This window comes from Apodemus sylvaticus, chromosome 4 (genome assembly GCF_947179515.1).
Source record: "Apodemus sylvaticus chromosome 4, mApoSyl1.1, whole genome shotgun sequence".
Taxonomy (NCBI): Eukaryota; Metazoa; Chordata; class Mammalia; order Rodentia; family Muridae; genus Apodemus; species Apodemus sylvaticus.
The window spans coordinates 102,265,547-102,284,241 of NC_067475.1; the positions used below are offsets into that span (position 1 = coordinate 102,265,547).

The following is an 18,695-nucleotide window of genomic DNA, read 5'->3' on the forward strand; positions in this document are numbered from 1 at the left end:
GAAACTATTCTGCGAAAATCACGTCTCAACATTTTTTACCCAAATGCATTAAATGTGTCTGCTTTCACTGAATATTAATACTGATATTCTAGAAATCCAAGCTTTCTTTTCTTAATGTTCATAATTAATTGTCTTTTGTGAATTCGCACATCCTCTCCACTTAACGAAGGTTCATATATGTATACTTTCTGCTTGTTTGATTCTTCCTGTGTATACTTTCCGTAATAAAGCCAATTTTAAGGAAAAACAAAACAAAAGAACAAACTGTGTTGAGGTAAATATGGCCATTTGAAGAGTGCGTGCCTGGTTTGAGGGGGGGCCGTTGGTTCAATCCCAGCACCACTGCCACCTCAAAAACTGTACATAGAATCAAGTCAGTTTTTTTTCGAGAAACCTCTAGAACCCAAATTCTCTGGGACACTTAGGTAAGTGCCTGACTGGACTCTGAGGCAAAACCTCCATATCGTAAAGCCATAAGCAGCTGTTTTCCCATGTGCTGCAGATGCGTCCCTGCAGCTTATTGAAGTTTTTTTTTATTCTTCAGGTTTTGCCACTTTAAATCCAGGGGTCACACACGTCTTTGAGCAAATCACATGCGGCAAACAAGTTAAGTGCAGATTCCCGTTCAAACGGTGTAGAAGTTGAGGATTTAAATTTTCGTTGCTACCTTTTAAACCATCCATAAGAAGGAGACATGGTCTCCACGTGTCCGCCATCTAACCCAGCCGCCCACCCCTCAGGAATGTGAGCGCATTCCTCCCAACATTTTTTGGGTTCGGTTTCACTTACGTTTACACTTATAACATTGTTCACCTTTCATTTCAACATCAACCAAACATTGCTTCTTACCAGGAATTCTTTATCGGAACTGTCTCCTCAGGGGTGTGGTCTGGTTACTGTCAAGTACGCCTCTAACCCCTGTGGGGCAATACTCAGGGAAAAAAAGTTCACTGAATAATAATACTGATTGTATCATTAAGTATTCCCCCCTTTTAAATCACTTGGAATTGCGCTCTAGTGACTAATTTTTTCAGAATGAGATACTCTGTTACTTTGAACAGAACTTTGGCTATTGGCTGTGCTGCTTAAGAGCAAAGATGATTACACTGACAATAATGTTATTTCTATCACTTCAGGGTTGATAACATCGCTGTTGTTGCCTTTATTGTTCTACCCCCCATAGGAAACGCCATGCTGTTGAGGGTGTTACCTGCTGTGTATGAAAAACAGCCCCAACCAATCAACAGACACCTGGCAGAGCTCTTGGCCTTGATGTCTCAGTTGGAGCAGACAGAACAGTACCATCTACTCCGGCTTCTGCATGTAGCAGCAAAGAGAAAAGATGTGGAGGTAAAAGGTGCACTGTTTACCAGACGCAAGCACTGTGAGAAATGGCCCACACAAGAGAAAAGCTTTTGGATTATGTGCATAGGGTTTCCTTGCAAGCAAAAGCTTTGTCTAATTTCCCTATATTTGTATGAAGTATGTGTGTGTGTGTTGTGTGTATGTAAGGGGATGTGTGCATGAAGGAGTGTGTATATACATGAGGGTGTGTGTGTCCATAAGGGATATGGAGTATGTATGTGGCCATGAGTATGTGTATGTGTGTGTACATGAGGCGTATGTATATGTACAACATGAGTGTGTGTATGTGTGTGTGTGTGTGTGTGTGTGTGTGCATATGTTCTTGAGGGTGTGTGATGGTAAATAAACAAACAAAACTTATATGAGGCTTGGTCCAAGGGATCAAATAATGAAAATAAAATCTCTCTTGCTCTCACTTTTAATGTCTCAGAAGTTGGATGCTGTGAGAGGAGGTAATAGAGAGATTTCTCAGGGGTGTGGACTCTGCCTAAGGGGGAAATGGTACAGTGAGGTCCTCTAAAGGGAGCAGTCCCCAGGCTAGAGCCTTAAAAATACACAGTCTGTGATCCCTGCAGAAGACTCTGTCCCAATAAAGAGGGTGGACAACACCTGGAGCTGACCTCTGGCCTCCACACAAACACACACAAGCATGGTCACATACATGAACAGGTACACTCATGCAGATGTACACACACCAAAGTGGTTGGATTAAGAGATTATTAAATGAGTGAGTAAGTGAGTGAGTGAATGAATGAATGAGAAGTAGAAGCCTTAACAGGCCAGCGAGAGTTATGGTATGGTCTCTAAAGGGAAACACAACTCAGGAGAATTATGATCTAGAGAAGTAAAAGAGACTCAGGATGGGAAATGACCCTGGATTTGGCAATCTGGAATCATGAGTGACCCTGAAGAATCAGTGTGTGGAGCTGAGGTGAAGAGAGGCAGCCAGTTACTATGGGTTGCACGTAGAAGGTAGGCTTAGGAAGTGAGCACGTAAGTGTGGACTGCCAATTCAGGAAACCCAAAGGAAACAGGAAAAAATGAATAACAGAATACGTGTAAGGAGTTGGAAGGAAGATATGAGAGGCAGTATGACATAAAACAAGATGCGGGAGGACCTTAGGCAATATAGACCAGATCACAAATGCAGATCACATGATGTGCCCAGATCACGTCATTCTTGCCTCCATATATTCTCTGACTCTGATATACCATCTCCTCCAGACCCTTATAATTCATTGAAACCACCCATAAACTCCAAGGGAACATCCTCATTGTAAGATCACATCTACACAGGTGATCACTACCAGTTTTGGGGTGTTGTTGTTTATTGTTTGTTTGTTGTTGTTGTTGTGGCATAAGGTAGCATTCTCACAGGCTCATAGAAGAAAGGGCTTATGAGTTCTCTATGGAAACCATTGTTAAGACGACCACAGATGGAGTCGGAGAGGAGCTGACTTAGAAGATAGGGAACTAAAGCAAAGCAAATGTGATTTTTAGAAAGTGGTTCTATCTAGACTAACGTGATCTATGTTAGCTCATCTCCCCTGGGGTGGAGACTGAGTGTGGAGAAGAATAAAGCCAGTGCAGGTTGTTATAGCAAGGAAGAGGACAAAATGCCCTGAAGTCACCCATCCAATGCAAAGAGGCCCAAGAGTGAGGGTGATTCCACATGAGAAGTCACAGAGGTTCTGCGAGAACTTCACAGCTGCTGAGAGGTTCAGAAAAGGGCAATGAGTGTAGTTATTCATCATCCCTTCTTGGCCTCAAACCTTCAAAGCGCTGGCCCATGGGGCCTGCCAGCGGGTACTATCTCATGGGCAGTGAACATTCACACACATGCTGTGTTTTCCTCCTGGAAAGTTCTTACCTCATGATTCCTACTCTTCTTGGCTAACTATCCCTGTCCTTCTGAAAGGAACTAAAAATTCCAGTGGGTCTCCCAGAATCTCTTTCTCTCAGTTCTTGGCCCCTCTCTTGTCTGAAACACCCTGAGATTTGAAAGCTAGTGTGTTCTGGTAGCACTCTGCTTAATTCTGGTCACAGACAACAGAGAAGGCTGGCTTAGCATCTAGTATATGGAATTCCTTTTGTGGATATTTCTCATGTGAAGAAATTAGAATTAGTGCCTAAACCTAATTTACAGAGAGCTTGACTATTTACAATGGATTCTTCAACATAGAGTAGCTTACTTAATCCTACAAATTACTCTACAATGTGTGTTAATCTTCCTCCATTTTACTTTGATCAAAACAGATGCTCCAAAGGAGTTGGCAGGCTTGATTTCACATACCTAGTGAAGAATAAGGAAGAATTTGAAGCCAGGCTGCCTGACTTGTACCTTTTTCCTCTCTAGGCCCAAGGAGCTTCCCCTAGGGAAGGTTACCAGAGAGGTCTGGTTTTCTCAACCCTGGTCACAGTGGACAAAGAGAGCTGAGAGTGGTTGAGCTCATTTCCACAGGTAGCGGCCACTGGGTGGATGGTTTGCAGTCACTCCCTCCTTCCATCCTACACAGCGAGCTTTTTATAGTTTATAGAAGGAAATCCCAAAGTTTGGATCACTCACAGTGATGGGGAGTGACTTGGTGAGGTGACTTTTCACACTGGCTTCATGCTGATCAGCCCTCAGGCCTTCATCTGCTGAAGGTCCTATCTTCCTCTCTAAATCACGGTCAAACTGGCCCTGCTAAAGTCTACACATACAGCTAATCTGAATGGACACTTGTCATGGTTCCAAAGCTTCATAGATAAGGCCAAGCAGTAACTAAAATCTGAAGTGATTATTTCCAAGAAATCTCTTCACACACACACACACACACACACACACACACACACACACTCACACATACACAGAGAGAGAGAAACAGAGAGACAGAGAGAAAGAGACAGAAAGAGACAAAGACAGAGACAGAGACAGACAGACAGACACCGATGCAGGCACAGGCATAGGCACGGGCACGGACACAGACACGGACACGGACATGGACACAGAGAGCATGACTGTGCCTTCTAAAGCAAATGGATCTCCGGGGGATGCAGAAGAATGTGTGAGACAGATGATGACAAAAGACAGAAGTGAGCTGAATGAGGAGCAGGCTCCGGATGAGGTAGTGTGTTCTGAGAGTGGACTCCACAATGAAGAGGCCGGGCCTAGGAGGCACTTAGAGTGACTGAGTGCACTTCACTGTACCCAGATTTTCACCACTAAACGAGGTCATAAGAGGGGACTGCCCACCCAGCTGCTCCCATCCCTTCTCTTTGTACGAAAGTAGTCCTTCCACTTTTCCCTTCCCTTGTATGGTCTCTCTAGAACCTGCCCTGCCATAGGCAGTGACACACAGAATACCTACTTTACCAGTGGTCAGGGGCATGATCACAGAGAGAGAGTTTACAGAGGGGCCTAGAAAGCACCAGCAACCAGAAATGCAGACTGCATTTTAACTTAATTCTGATCCATTCCCTTCCAGATAAAATAAGCAGGTGGACATGGAGGGGTGTAATTCTGCATGTCAGGATAAAGGCTTATCATATGCCACCTGGAGGATGAGATGGTTTGGGTCTCCACACGCTCACATCTGGAACACTTGGTCCTAGCTGGCGGTGCTGCAGATATAGACCACTAAGGACAGTCCTCTAGGGGTTACATCTGCTTCATGATCTCCTGTGATATGAGAAACCCCAATAGGGACTGAGCCTCCCAAACTACACTTTCCATACCACGATGGTCTGAAATCCTTCAAAGCATAAGTTAAAACAAATCCTCCCTCAAGTTGCTTCTGCTGGTTTTCTTGTTGAAAAAAGCAACTAAAACAGAGGTCATTAGAGATATCTCTAATGAGTGCACTATCCTGGGATGGTTGGTTGGTTGGTTGGTTGGTTGGTTGGTTGGTTGGTTGGCTGGGTTTGTTTTGTTTGTTGAATACAGTTTTCATCACCTACCTACCCTCAGAGACCCATGAGAGAACATGACTCTCAGGACTGGTCAGTAGTGCTCTTAAAAAAACCTCTTCCTTGGACCATGATATAGCTTAGGGACAAAGTATGTCTCTTGTTAGCTCTTCCTTCCTCATAAAAGTAGGTCCTCTGGAGACTCCCATTCAAGGCCCCATAGAGACAATTTCTCTAAACAAAGTTTATAGTTCACGAAGTCTTAGCATCCACACACCTGTAAGCTCTAAGATGTACATGGGTGGTCAGGCAAGTCCTTAACCTTCATCAATCATACTGGGTATGATTCTTCATAGGACTCTATTCTTCTCAGATAGAGAGGCAGTTCCTGGCTAGTGACTCATGGCCAGCATCCCTCAGGATCCATTTATAGGAAAAGTCTGTGTGGTCAGTTTTCCAAGTTGACTTTATAAGAATAAAGTTAGTGTTTCCTTGGCTGCCAAGGGACATCCTGGGTCTAGCTAGCAAATAGAACGGAATTTATTAATGCGTGTGCATACATGCTATTAGCCCCAGGCATGGGCTTCTGGCCCCAGGCATCCAAAGATGAGTGACAGAGAGAGGAAAGTGAAACTCTCCCTCCTCAGTGTTCAGACCCAAATGACCCAGTGGTCATTTCCTGGGTTTCACACTACAGAATAGAACATTCCTATTCTCATGCCAAATCTTACAACACCTCACACGTCATCCGCCAGGTCAGTTGCCATGCCCACAATACCCAGGGGTCATTTGGCATAATTACTTGAAGTCATTTACAAAGCATGAAGAAGATGCAAAGGGATATAGAGACTCTTTCAAAACAATCTGCATAGCAGAACCTCTGTACCACAGCATCGGTATGGAGGAAATAAGTCATAAGCAAAAGGAATGGCAGTCATTTTGGTAAATTTCTAGAGATTAATGAAGTCTTGATTAAATTAACTAGAAAAGTTTGCCAGAGGACTAATTTTAAGTGGTAATACACCACACACACACACACACACACACACACACACACACACACACTTTGCCTTCTACTTTATATATAGGTCTTAAAATGTCAGTAATTTTCAGATGACCCCGTTCCTAAGATACCCTTTGCTTTTCAGAGAGGTATCCACAAGCTTTCAACTCTGTGATGAGGCCACAGTACGATCTGCTATGAGGGGATGGAAAGAGAAGAGAGTAGTGTCCAGGAAGAACCAAAGAGCTCAAGGCTGGGATTTACTTCGTCTGCTTGCTTTGGACAGTTCTGTTCTGTCTTCCTTATCTTGTGTCTCACCTTAAACCCATCCCTCACTAAATACAGCCCAGAGCACTAGAGCCTCGGAATTTTCCTGGACCCTTGAGCCTGCCTCTGATGCTTCTGCACAACTGGCTCTGGTTCTGTTCACGCCAGCACAAGCCACTCTAAGAGTATTACTGACTAGGGCATTGACTGACTGAGTCGTTTGCTTGCTTATTTTACATTAAAAAAAAAATCAGGATTCAGGAATTGATAAAAAAGAAATGGGTTTGTTTGCAGTTTAGGTCAGAACTAAAGAGCAAAAGTTCTTAGTTTTCTCCACCTTTCCTATTGCAACAGTACAATTTAGAGTAGGAAATGTGGAACAAAGGCCAGAAAGTGCTTGTAAGTAGATTTAGCTGTGAGATGAGCTGTCAGAACTGTGAGAAATTTCCCTGAGGGCATCCGCTCCTGGAAACAGGGCTTCAAGCTATTCTCATTCTTAACATATATTATGGAGAATTTTCATTTTTTCTGTAGGATCTATGTTATACTGTAAAGTGACCTCACATTCCGGAGAGGTTGCTTAAATTAGCCTGGGATAGGCAGGTGGAAGAAGGCAGGGGTAGAAAGAAAGGGATTGGGTCATCTCTCCCTACTTCTTGTTCTCAGGCCAGAGGTTCTAAGTCAAAACTAAGCATCCCAGATTGTTCCAGGGCTCATTTACCAAGCAGGAGGATTTTATCGTAAAGGGCTGTTGAATATGTGGTAAGTGGGATATGTGGTTGCAGAACTCTAGCCCAGACCCTCTGTCTGTAGGGTGGGCAGAAAGTCAAATGAAGAAGCAGATGCTTCCTTTCACCAAAGCAGTGGGTACCAGGAAGCTTGGCCATGGGGAAGAGGAAGCAGAAAGGCCCTAAGTCAAGATGCCCAAGGCCCCAGCACTGGGCTCCTGGCTCTGGATCATGAGAGAATCTTGATAGCATCAAACTGAGGTTTTAGGACAAGGTATTCTGGAGGCAGTCGAGAGGATAGCTCACGAGGGACGAAGACCATCCAGGCAAGGAGGCCACTGAAGAAGTCTTTCAGTGGTATACCACAAGGCATGACAGCCATGGCTGCTTCCTCTGTGCTTGCCATCTGCATTGTCTCTGTGACTACTCTGCTCACAGCAGACATGGGACTCTGCCAGACATGAAGTCAATCCAACAAGGCGACCCTGGAGACGGGAAATTAAAAATTATATGGAAATGAAAATTCTCCTGCCAGGGTACCACTTTGCTTTCATGTGTTGGACAAAGTTTGAAATATCTTGCTTTTCCATCATCATCATAATAAACTTAGCTTTATTAGGATTCACAGAGAAATGCTCAGCTTTTGTTTCATGTATAAAGTGATGATTGCTGTTGACAGTACCCAAGATGGTTCTGCTTTCTGGGCCTTCTATGGTATCATCTGCCCCCCATCCGGCCCCGTGGGGCAATTTATTTTCATGGTGCCTGCTTGCCCGCTTTTAAAAATCTTTTTTCCTCATTTCTTTTTCTCTCTTTCTCTCCTTCCCCTCTCTCTTTTCTTTTTTCCTTTTCTACATGATGGGACAAACAGATACATACAGTCTTGTGAGGTTTGGGCTGGAGTTAAATTAAAACACAAAATCAGCATGCTTAGAAAAAAATCAGGCATCACACTCCTTTGTTGTTCCAGAAACAGGACCTGAAGGGCAAGGGCTAGGAAATGGAGTTTTCTAGAACAAGCAGGAAATGTGTGAGCATTTTCCATTTCCAAATGCCTCAGGTCAGGTATGTTGCCCTGACCCAGAGCAGTTGGCTGACACATTTGCAGTATGAGCCAGAGACCTTTCTCAGTGTCTCCAGAAGGACATGCTATCCCTCTCACATACACAGGCAGCATTTATAGAACTGTGGATATATGACTTCCATGTTCATCTCTCCCAGAGTACTTGAATGAGTGAATGAATGAATGAATGAATGAATGAATGAATAAAATTTAAATCTAAATGCAGGATGATTTTAGTTATCTCAAAACTATCTGGTTTGTCCTGGTTAGTAATTCTACCCATGGCGTCCTTACCTATGTGAGTATGGTATTAGTCCCTTTATTCCACAGAATGTCATATTTTCTAGTAAGAATTATTTAATTCTTATACTCATAAAGGCATGACTAAGCACTGGGATTATAGTGGAAACCATTTTGCTCTAATAATTGTACCTTGCCATGACCTTTTTTGGTAAAATTAGAGATTGAGAACAAATGAAAAACCCTTCCTGCTTTCTTGTCCTTACCATGAAGTATTTCTAAACAGAAATTCCCCAAACTGGAGGCTTTAGTAAAGTCAGAAAGGGTCTCTTACTCACTGGCTGTCCTTCAACCTCAGCTCTGGTAGTTTCCAGAAGAATGCAGGATTTGTGTATCTCGTCAAAGCTTAGTTTGGGCATCAATAGCATGGGAACTTTTTGAACTTCACATTTCAATGGCAAATCATGCCTTAAAAAGAAAGGAGACTCGGGTGCAGATGGTTTTATTGTAAAGTTTAGATTCCAAAGTCTAAACTTCACCATGAGATTTAACCATGAGTTTAATAGCCCCAGGATTTTTGCCTCCTGGTTTAATATATAATATGTAGCTGACCATGTGCCTGTAATCTTAGCACTCAGAAGGCTGAGGCAAGAAGATTGTCTTAAATTGAGTCTAGTTAGGCTACCGTATGAGACTGTCTCAACAAAGGTGTCTCACGAAAGTGATTCTGATTTGACTAATATTTCTCTTCATCATTTCTTTCTCCCTCCCTCCTCTCCTCTCTCTTTGTAGGTGGTTCAGAAATGTGTTCCCTTCCTGATCAGAAATTTGAAGGATTCAACCTATAATGACATCATTCTAAACATCCTCATGGAAATAGCGAGTCATGAGCCGCTGGCTTTGAACAGTTTTCTCCCAGTGCTGAAAGAGATTGCAGAGCAATTCCCCTACCTCACCGGACAAATGGCAAGGATCTTTGGTGCTGTTGGGCACGTAGATGAAGTAAGTTTAGCATCTCTCCTTCCTTTCCTTCCTTTTTCCCTTTCTTCCTTTCTTCATTCCTCTTTTCCTTTTTTCCTTCCTTCCTATTTCCCTTCCTTCCTTTGCTTCCTTCCCTTCCTTCCTTCTTTGATTTCTGTCTCTTTGAATTATTTAGAAATATTTCTAACCTCCAAAGTTCTAACCTCCAAAGTGGTCCAGGGGCTTCTGAGAGTTTCCATTTCTCTTTTGAAACTTTTGTGTCACCACAACCCCCTGGATCATGTAACCAGGGTCTGTGGAAGGTTCCAGAATTGAGAATTCTCTTGCTAGTGTATCCCTTGATGTAGAAACCAGATTAAAACAGAAGAACACATTTTGACACATTCAAGACCACTTAATAATACCAGCAGTTCTTAGTGGGGGCTCACTGCATTCCTATTGTAGCTGTACTTAGCCCAGGAGACTGAGCAAGTACTTCTCAGAGACATCCATCCTGAGAGCCCAGAGACACCATGTCATGGAGTGCTCCGAGCACTCTGGGTAATGTTATTTGGGAGAAGAAAATGAATGTTTGTGGATGTTTAAAAGTTCTAGTGTAAATATTTGCATAAGGGAGTCTTGCAAGAGCAGTGGGACTCCATCAGTGTTTGTAGGTATTGAGCAATGAAGAGTGCACCTAGGAGACCAGATTCTAAAAACTGGGCACATGAAAGCTCATGGGAATTGTGTATCTCTGCTGACTTGACTTGGGAATTCAGAATTTTAATTTATCTATTAAAAATAAAAGTAAATACAAAATGGAGGTATTTGATTAGCTGAGCTACATACAACTATCAATTAAATAAATATTAAATTGCCCAATATTTTTAATGAATCCTATAGTTCATCTAATTTAGTGCCTTGATTCTGTACAAGATAAAATTAAAAAAATTCGAAGAGGGCCTGAAGAGATGGCACAGTTACTAAGACCACTAGCTGCTCTTGAAGACCCAGGCTAGATTCCAAGAACCCATATGATAACTCACAAAGTATCCATAACCCTGGGTCCATGGGTTCTGAAACCTTCTGACAGAATCTACTGGCTTTGTAGTTCATTGCACGGACCAGAAGATAGATAGATAGATAGATAGATAGATAGATAGATAGATAGACAGACAGACAGACAGACAGACAGACAGACAGACAGATAGATAGATAGATAGATAGATAGATAGATAGATAGATAGATAGATAGATAGATAGACACATACATAGGTACATAGATAGATAGATACATACACACATACATACATACACAGGACTTAGATGTGTGAGAAATATTTTAAAACTATACCCTTTTGCATAATAGTTGCAATTATTTTATCAAAAATGCATTTATGGTTCACTAATGTGCAGTAATACATGTAGGAGGTGGTTAAGTTTTTCTTTAAAAAGTATTCAGTGAAACACAAAACAAACAGAAAACGCTATCCATATCACTGCCTTATCTAACACTACACTAAGAAAGAGTGGGTGTGACATTGGTGTGATTCTGAGTATGCAAAGGAAGAAAGAGGTGGCTATGGATAACCCAAGGTATAAGTTTTTCCCTCCATATCCTCAAAGGTTCAGGTTCAAGATCCCAAGGACACAAAATCAGTAGGTGTTCCTAGTTCCTTATATCAAGTGGCAAAATGTTGCCATAAACCCTTCACACCTTTCCACATAGTCTAAACCATCTCTAGATAATATACAAATACCTATCACATGGGACATGCTCTGTGTGTAATGCTATACTATTGCTTAGAAAACAATGACAAAACACATCCCTACATGTTCAGGGAGATGGGTTTGTTTTTCTCAAATGTTGACTCACAGTTGGTTGAATACTTGGATACAGAACCCACACTAGTACAGAGGGCAGAAAGACCATCATTTCTCATTCATCTGTGTCCTCTGCTATCCATGAGCACAACCAGCACATGGTTTCCATCTCATGGAATAAGATACCATCTCCACCCATCAAGCCAGAATCTCAGCCAACATGAAAGGGAAGGAAAATAAATGGTCTCTTCCAGACAATCCAACTTCATCTTGTTTTTGTTTTTAAGATGTCATTAACTAAATAGAAGAAAGCTGAACATGGTAGGTAGTTCCTACACACCAAAGATGCTGTTATCTGTGGTCCTGATCATAATGGTAATTCCAGATAATCAAGATAAACAGGAGTCCTGAAGGACCAGCCATAGTCTCTGTGTAGCTGGTCAGGTTGTTTTGTTTCTCTGAATATGATTTTTTTTGTCCTAAAAAAGAATGGCTTTATTTAGGGTCACCTCATTTCTGGCTCTGATTTATTTTATTTCATTGCTGCATTTCATTTAGAACCACAGGGTTTTCTACATATGCCAAGCCACCTCTCTTCAGAAATAATGTTCCTTCCTACATATTCCCATTACTGAAAATCTTACCATTGATTAGCTTTAAAGTTGGAATGTTAACAAATTCTCTGGCTCCTGTGTCTTAAGAATATGCAGTGAGATACTGCTGAATTTGAGCGTATTTGTTCTTTTCCATAAAGAAAAACTTGGATTGCCACATGCTCTAAAGCTAGCACCAATCATCTGGATGTCTCTGCCTGTGCGTTTCCATCCAGGCTCTTAAAAAAAAAAGTCTCACTAAGACACATGGAGAGTCAGCATGAGGACAGACTTCCAATCCAGCATCCTGGGCACCTATAAGAGAATAATATAAAGGGAGAAGCAAAATCTTTGTTCCACTGCTCTCCATGTGGAAGACTCGGGACATGGGAAATTGGTTGGATGTGTGATTACATAAGATGGGATGATTGTGGGTGTTCAGTAAAGATAGTCATGTGACCTCTGTAAGCCCTGGCCCCATGAGACTCTCCTTGAGCCTATATTTGATCTTATTTAAAATTAACTTAATTAGAATTTGATCCTTTGACACTCAAGCAAACATTTCAATTGTATTCAGGATTTTAGTTTACCAGGGATCCAAAAGATTACAGACACACAGAAATGTCAAACCAAATTCGGGATCTTATTCCAAATTCTGAGATGTATAAACTGGAGCTGAGTGGAGAGAGCCTCCTGTTAGGTCCCTGTTTACTGTCTAAATTTCAGCAGTAGCCTCCAGAAAGTATGTAGTCATCACCCTGAGATGGTCATTGGGTAGAGGCAAATATTATTAGTGAGCTCGTGTCTAACCTTCTGTGTCTGCTCAAAGCCAGGCATAAGATCTGTACATGGCTGCTGAGAACCAGACTGGATGTAATTGTTAAATCACGTTCCATCTGGTTGGGCAAACTGTTTCAACAGCTTGACAGCAGCACCACAATTTTCCTATCTGTATTATCTAGCAGAGGGAAGTTGTGTGCATACAACCAAACACAAAAATCCTATAAACCCTGTTTCCTCTGCCTCAAAAATTTAACTTGTAAATCTTTTTGGTCCAAATTAAAATGGAATATGCTAAATTGCTATGTTGTGTTCAGGCCATTGTGGGGGACCATCTCCAAGCTTGTGCTTGCATCTGAATCATAGTTATTACATGGAGAGTTCAAGTGAAAGCACCAAAGGACAGAGAAACACTTTCCTCAGCAGCCCTGCTCCACCCAGGAAAGGTCCTATCAGTTTTCCATCGTTTGGGGATTTATTCTCCTCTGTTGGGATATTCAGTTGAAGTAAATACACACATAAAAATAGAAATTTAATAGACTCATCCTAACCATAGCAAAAAATATGAAGGTCTTTTTTTCCCTTTCTTAATGAGATTGAAGCAGAGCACCCCTTAACAGCAGAAATAACTTAATGGCTCCTCAGGACCCACCTCTAAACATACAATGGGGCAGTTTGTATAAGGGCTTGTTGAGTTTCAACTGACAACAAAACAGCATCATCTATAACATAATAGCCATGCCAATGTGAAGGCCAGTTATGGTGACTTTTTCCTACTCCACTGAGTCTCCCCTGGGGTTCTTCTATTCCCAAAGATATTGTGGCCCCACTTATCTTTTCTAGACTCATCCACTATTATAGGAAACTACCCAAATATTTGTCTTGGTTCAGCCCACCCCATCCTCTGCTCCTAATTTTCTTTTGTCTCTTGACTCTCTGTCTACTTGGAATGTTAATACTTCCCTCAACACACCTTGCCCCAGCATACATCATGATCTTTACAATCTGTTCTGATGGGATAGTCTTACCTTGCTCTTCTACTTAACTTTCTTACCCTAGACCAAATTTTGTCCCTTATATGAATTCTTGAAAGCTTCCTTAGGAAAGTGAGTCACCATAGTCTGTACTCCCACAGCACTAGGGATACACTTTATATATTCTTGCTGAGCCAGATCGGTTTCTCCTCCAGTGTCTGAGAGATCAGAGAGTGTGAGTCATCTCGTATCCACCTGTTGTAGTTCCTTCTGATGATATGATAAAACACTCTGACCAAAAGCAGCTTGGGGAGTAAGTCTTACTTACTCTTCCAGGTCACAATTCATCATTAAGGGAAGTCAGGACAGGGGTTCCAGGCTGACATTTATAGACAAGAATCAAGCAACAGTACTGTTTGCTAAATCACTTTCTGGGTGGCTTTCTGGTTTACAGGCTCATGCTTAGCTAATTTCTTTTTTGTCTTTTTTAAAATTAATTTATTATATGTAAGTACACTGTAACTGTCTTCAGACACACCAGAAGAGGGTGTCAGATCTCATTATGGATGGTTATGAGCCAGCATTGGGTTGCTGGGATTTGAACTCAGGACCTTTGGAAGAGCAGTCAGTGCACTTAACTGCTGAGCCATCTCTCCAGCCCTGTTTAGCTAGTTTCTTATACAATCAAGCCCAGCTCTCTATGGAGAACCCACAGAGGACTAGGCCCTCCTGCATCAATTAATAATCAAGACAACTCTAACCTGATAAAGACAGTTATTCATCAGGGCACTATTTAGAGAAGATTCTTGACTGTGTTAAGTTCTTGGCTTGACAGGGAATGCTAATTAGGACACCACCTGAATTCACTTGTGAACAAAAGAATTAATGAGTACCCAGGAGTACTATAAATTAATTATTTGGATGCTTGATTCTTATTTGAACTTTTATTTGAAAACATCATCCTCTAATTCATCTATGGGACATAGTTATAAAAGGAGAGGAAAATAATTAAATCATATTATAACATATATATGTTATCTATATGTTTTATATATGTGTGTGTATATATACACATATATATGATATTAACCTGGAGGATGGAAAACTTTAGAACTTACACAATTTATCCTTGGTATCTGACAAAGTGAGAACACGGACCAATATTCAAAAAGCATACGGTAGAGATATAGCCATCTATGATATCAAAGGCCCTGCCTCCTTAATATGTAACCTACATGAAAGACAATTCTGAATGGAACATGAAAATGAGTGGCTTAGAGGCCTAGACTGAAAATTCTCAGGAGTATAGCTGCAAGGGATTCATTCATCTCTGTAGACAGTGTGATGGTCACCAACAAGGATGTCTCACGAATGAGCTTGCGTACTCTGCGGCCATCTGCACTGTATCAGGTGCAGATCATGACACCTGATGCCCACCAACCTTGGTTTTAATCCTAACTATGTCATTTATCGTCTATGTGGCCTTGGCTAAGTTCACACCACTTTTCTTGACTCCCTTTCCTCATCTTCAAATTGTGAATTGGTGACATTAGTCAATTCATAAATTTGTTGTGAGAGTTTAAGGAAGTAAACTGCAAATCAATGTCTAGAAAATAATAAATAAACAACAGATGACAGCACTTTCTGACCCTTTTGTTGTTTGATCCTTTTTCATTAGGGATGAGAGCAGCCAGGTAAATGGCTGGTTTTGTCATAGGTGCTGTAAGGCTGAATGGATGTGTATATGGCGGAGAAGTCAAACTATGAGTGAAGAGAATTAGAACAAATCACCATAGACAACATCAGGCATCATTAGAGATAAAGGGCAGAGCTGATTACCTTCACCCTTTTTAAACAAGCAACCACTCTATGCAATGTCTGCTGTATATTAATATTTATGATGCTACACATTATTCCTGGAAAAAATAAGAGTGACAAAAATAAAAGGGCATATTTCATTGGTTTCACCTTTAGTCCTTGAGACACTCAAAATGCCCTGTTATCTATAGATGGCAAGTGGTTTCAGCTCCCCACCAACAATAACCATTCACTGTACTCAGCAATTATTAGCTCTAAAGTCTCATTAGTAAGATGTGAAGGGAGCTAAACTGAATCCAAAGTGGGGTCATGTACTTGTCCAAGGAGGATAAAAATTGAGTGTTGTTCTGGTTTCCAAGTTTTGGGGTTTTTTTGCTCATTTCTTAAATCTTGGCTGTGCAAAGGGTCTCAGCACATTTTTTGAAGATATTATAGTTATCAGACCTTTTCTCCTTAACCTTAGAAAACATGAAAAAGACTCCTTCAGGAACTGCTTTTTTCCCCCTAAGAAGCCAACTTGACTCTTGAAGCCAAAAGAGTCTGGGTTCTTGTCACCTATCTAAGTCTCATGTCGATGGACTAAAGCTGCTTTTCTTTACCAGTCACATCCTCATTAAGCCTGGTCTCCTTAGAATCTGATCCAGCATGTGCCATGTGCCATGTGCTCTGCCACCATATTTTGAGTCCAATCCAGAACTAGAAGGCAGCTGACCTATGCATAAAAACAGAGATGAAGTGTTCTCATAGCTAAAGGAAGGATGCTATAAGCACTTGTTTTTCCTTAGCTGCTGACCACCAGGTTGCACCTGTGAAGGGTCAAGTGGCCTGCCCCAAAATGCAGTCATAGCTGTCATGGGTGTTAAGCCCTATGCCCTCTGTCTTGTTTTTCTAACTGGCTAGAATATCCTGGCCGAGTACCAGGATATGCTTATTACATCCTCTCTGGGCTCAGAGTCATGGACACTTTTCCAATAGAGAAATGGCACACATTTTGCCTGGGTTGCATTTCTGTGACATCCGGTAGCCCTACCCAAAGTGTTTCAGGAGGGAAAGGAAAAGAATGACAAAAGCAACTGAGAACCAGATTACTGTCCTCTTCCGGGCTGGTCTAAAACATCCTCAGGGTGGTTGTCAGTGTACACTTTCAGTATGCAAATCAGGACCAAAGAACACGAGGAGCAGTTGTCAAACTAGAGGAAGAAACTGCTGCAACCAGGAACCTCAGCTTCCCCGGGGATAATGAATTTGGTTAAAAAGAAGAGGGATTATATTTTTTTTCCATTATAAAGTTGTAGTGGTTTATTTATCACAGATATTTTACCACATTGTTCCTTTCACAGTGTTTGATTTTACTACACAGATACACACAGGAAAGTAATATTCTCCCAGTGGCCCTTTGGTGACTTGGATCTATTCAAGACCTTCCAGTTTATACTATTTTGACATTTTATAGAAAGTATTCCTGAGGTGGACAGTTACTAGGTGTCGAATATTACCATCATTACATATGTTCTTTTCTGAGAAAACTTCTGCCTTCGTTTGTAGGACAGCATTTTCTAAGAAAGGACAGCAGAAGTGTTAACTCATGAACCCAACGTATCCATATCCTTTCCTGGTTTCACATACTCTGATTTGACTTTGAAGTAGAGTTGCTATTTGGTCTCCATTCCTGTACTTTTAACTCCCTCTCTCCTCTTATTTCCTTTTTTTAAAATTTTCTATATTCTTTGTTTACATTCTAAATGATTTCCCCTTTCCCCGGTTCTGCCCTCCCCCATGGTATTATTTTTTTTAATTTAGAATTTGTTGGTTGGTGCCAGTGGCTATGATTTAACTCTACAAAACTATCATCAGTTGAATAAGATACCTGTTTTTCTAAAATAGAAATAACTTTCTTTCTTCTTTTTCATTTTTGCTGGGAATTGAACCTAATTCTGTATGTATTAGGTGTTAAGTCATGGTTCTCTCTCTCTCTCTCTCTCTCTCTCTCTCTCTCTCTCTGTGTGTGTGTGTGTGTGTGTGTGTGTGTGTGTGTGTGTATGTATGTATGTGTGTGTGTGTGTATACATGATTTATTAGAGTGGCTTACCGGATACAGTCACACTACCCAAAAATGTCGTCTTCGTCTCTCAATAGAAAGTCCAAAAATTGAACAGCTGTTTAGTCCACAGGCTGGGCATCTCAACTGGTCTTCAGTATAAGCTGGAGGTGTAAAGAAGTAGGTCTAATGTTAGTGAAGAAATGAAGTTTCCAGCAAGAGTGTGAGGGAGCAGACAAAGAAGCAAGCACCTCCTTCTTCCATGTCCTTGGTATAGTCTGCCACCGGAAGGTAGGGCTCAGATTTAAGGTAGATCTTTTCACTGCAAAAGATTTGGATTTAGTCTGTTTATTTCCATTTCAAATAATTCAATTAAAAAAATCTCTCACAGGTATACCTAGCCACTTGGGTTTTAGTTAATTCCTGATGTAGCCAAGTTGAAAACCAAGAATACCCATCACCATTGGTAAATAGTCAATGACACCCCTAGCTTCTGAACATAACTACCGAATATTGTAAAAAGAACTCACACTATTTATAATCATAAGAGTAAATGCCTAACAAAGTGATATATATTTTTGTCAAATAAAGGTGCTGATATTCCTTGCTCCCTGATTCTAAGCATCAGTCCTTGTGTAGGTAATAAAAACATAAAGTAGAAACTTGTTGTCCCTGCCCTAGAGGAGTTCATAGGGAATAGAGTAAGAGAGAAGTACACAGAAATCTAAAATCTAATCGTATGCTTTTTGTTATGAAGTTTGAACAGTACAAGGAAAGAAAGAAGTAACCCTACATTGGGGGCTTGAGACAGTGTTGTTAATGCAGCTGGTAAGATGACAAAATTATGGAGGAGGAAGAAGAAAATATCCACAGGAAACACAAGATGTACCATAGTGCCTGCTACTCAGAGTTTCAGCCCTGGATCTTCTGGAACCCTGAAGAGTTTCACTGGCTTGGGGGTGAGATGGAATAGGTCAGGAGGGAGATGGATGGAGGTGGGCAGTGGATGGAAGCCAACTTATGAAAATTCCCTCATTTGTCAGCAGACCATTCCTAGGTTCTCTCTCTGCTCTGCCTAGGAGGTTTTATAAGCGTATGTCGTCTTCATCCACTGTATAGACAAGTAATCCTATATCCCTCCCAGCACCTAAAAC

General features: G+C 41.3%; 1 protein-coding gene across 3 annotated transcripts in view; it reads left to right on the forward strand.

Annotated features, from left to right (window-relative positions):
• Window positions 1-18,695, forward strand: part of Veph1 (ventricular zone expressed PH domain containing 1) — a 228,165-nt gene that overhangs the window by 43,409 nt on the left and 166,061 nt on the right. For all 3 annotated transcript variants that reach the window (XM_052180394.1, XM_052180395.1, XM_052180396.1), the window contains exons 4-5: window positions 1,184-1,350; window positions 9,347-9,556. In XM_052180394.1, the coding sequence (XP_052036354.1) occupies window positions 1,184-1,350; window positions 9,347-9,556 (377 nt within the window). The remainder of the gene's footprint in view (window positions 1-1,183; window positions 1,351-9,346; window positions 9,557-18,695) is intronic.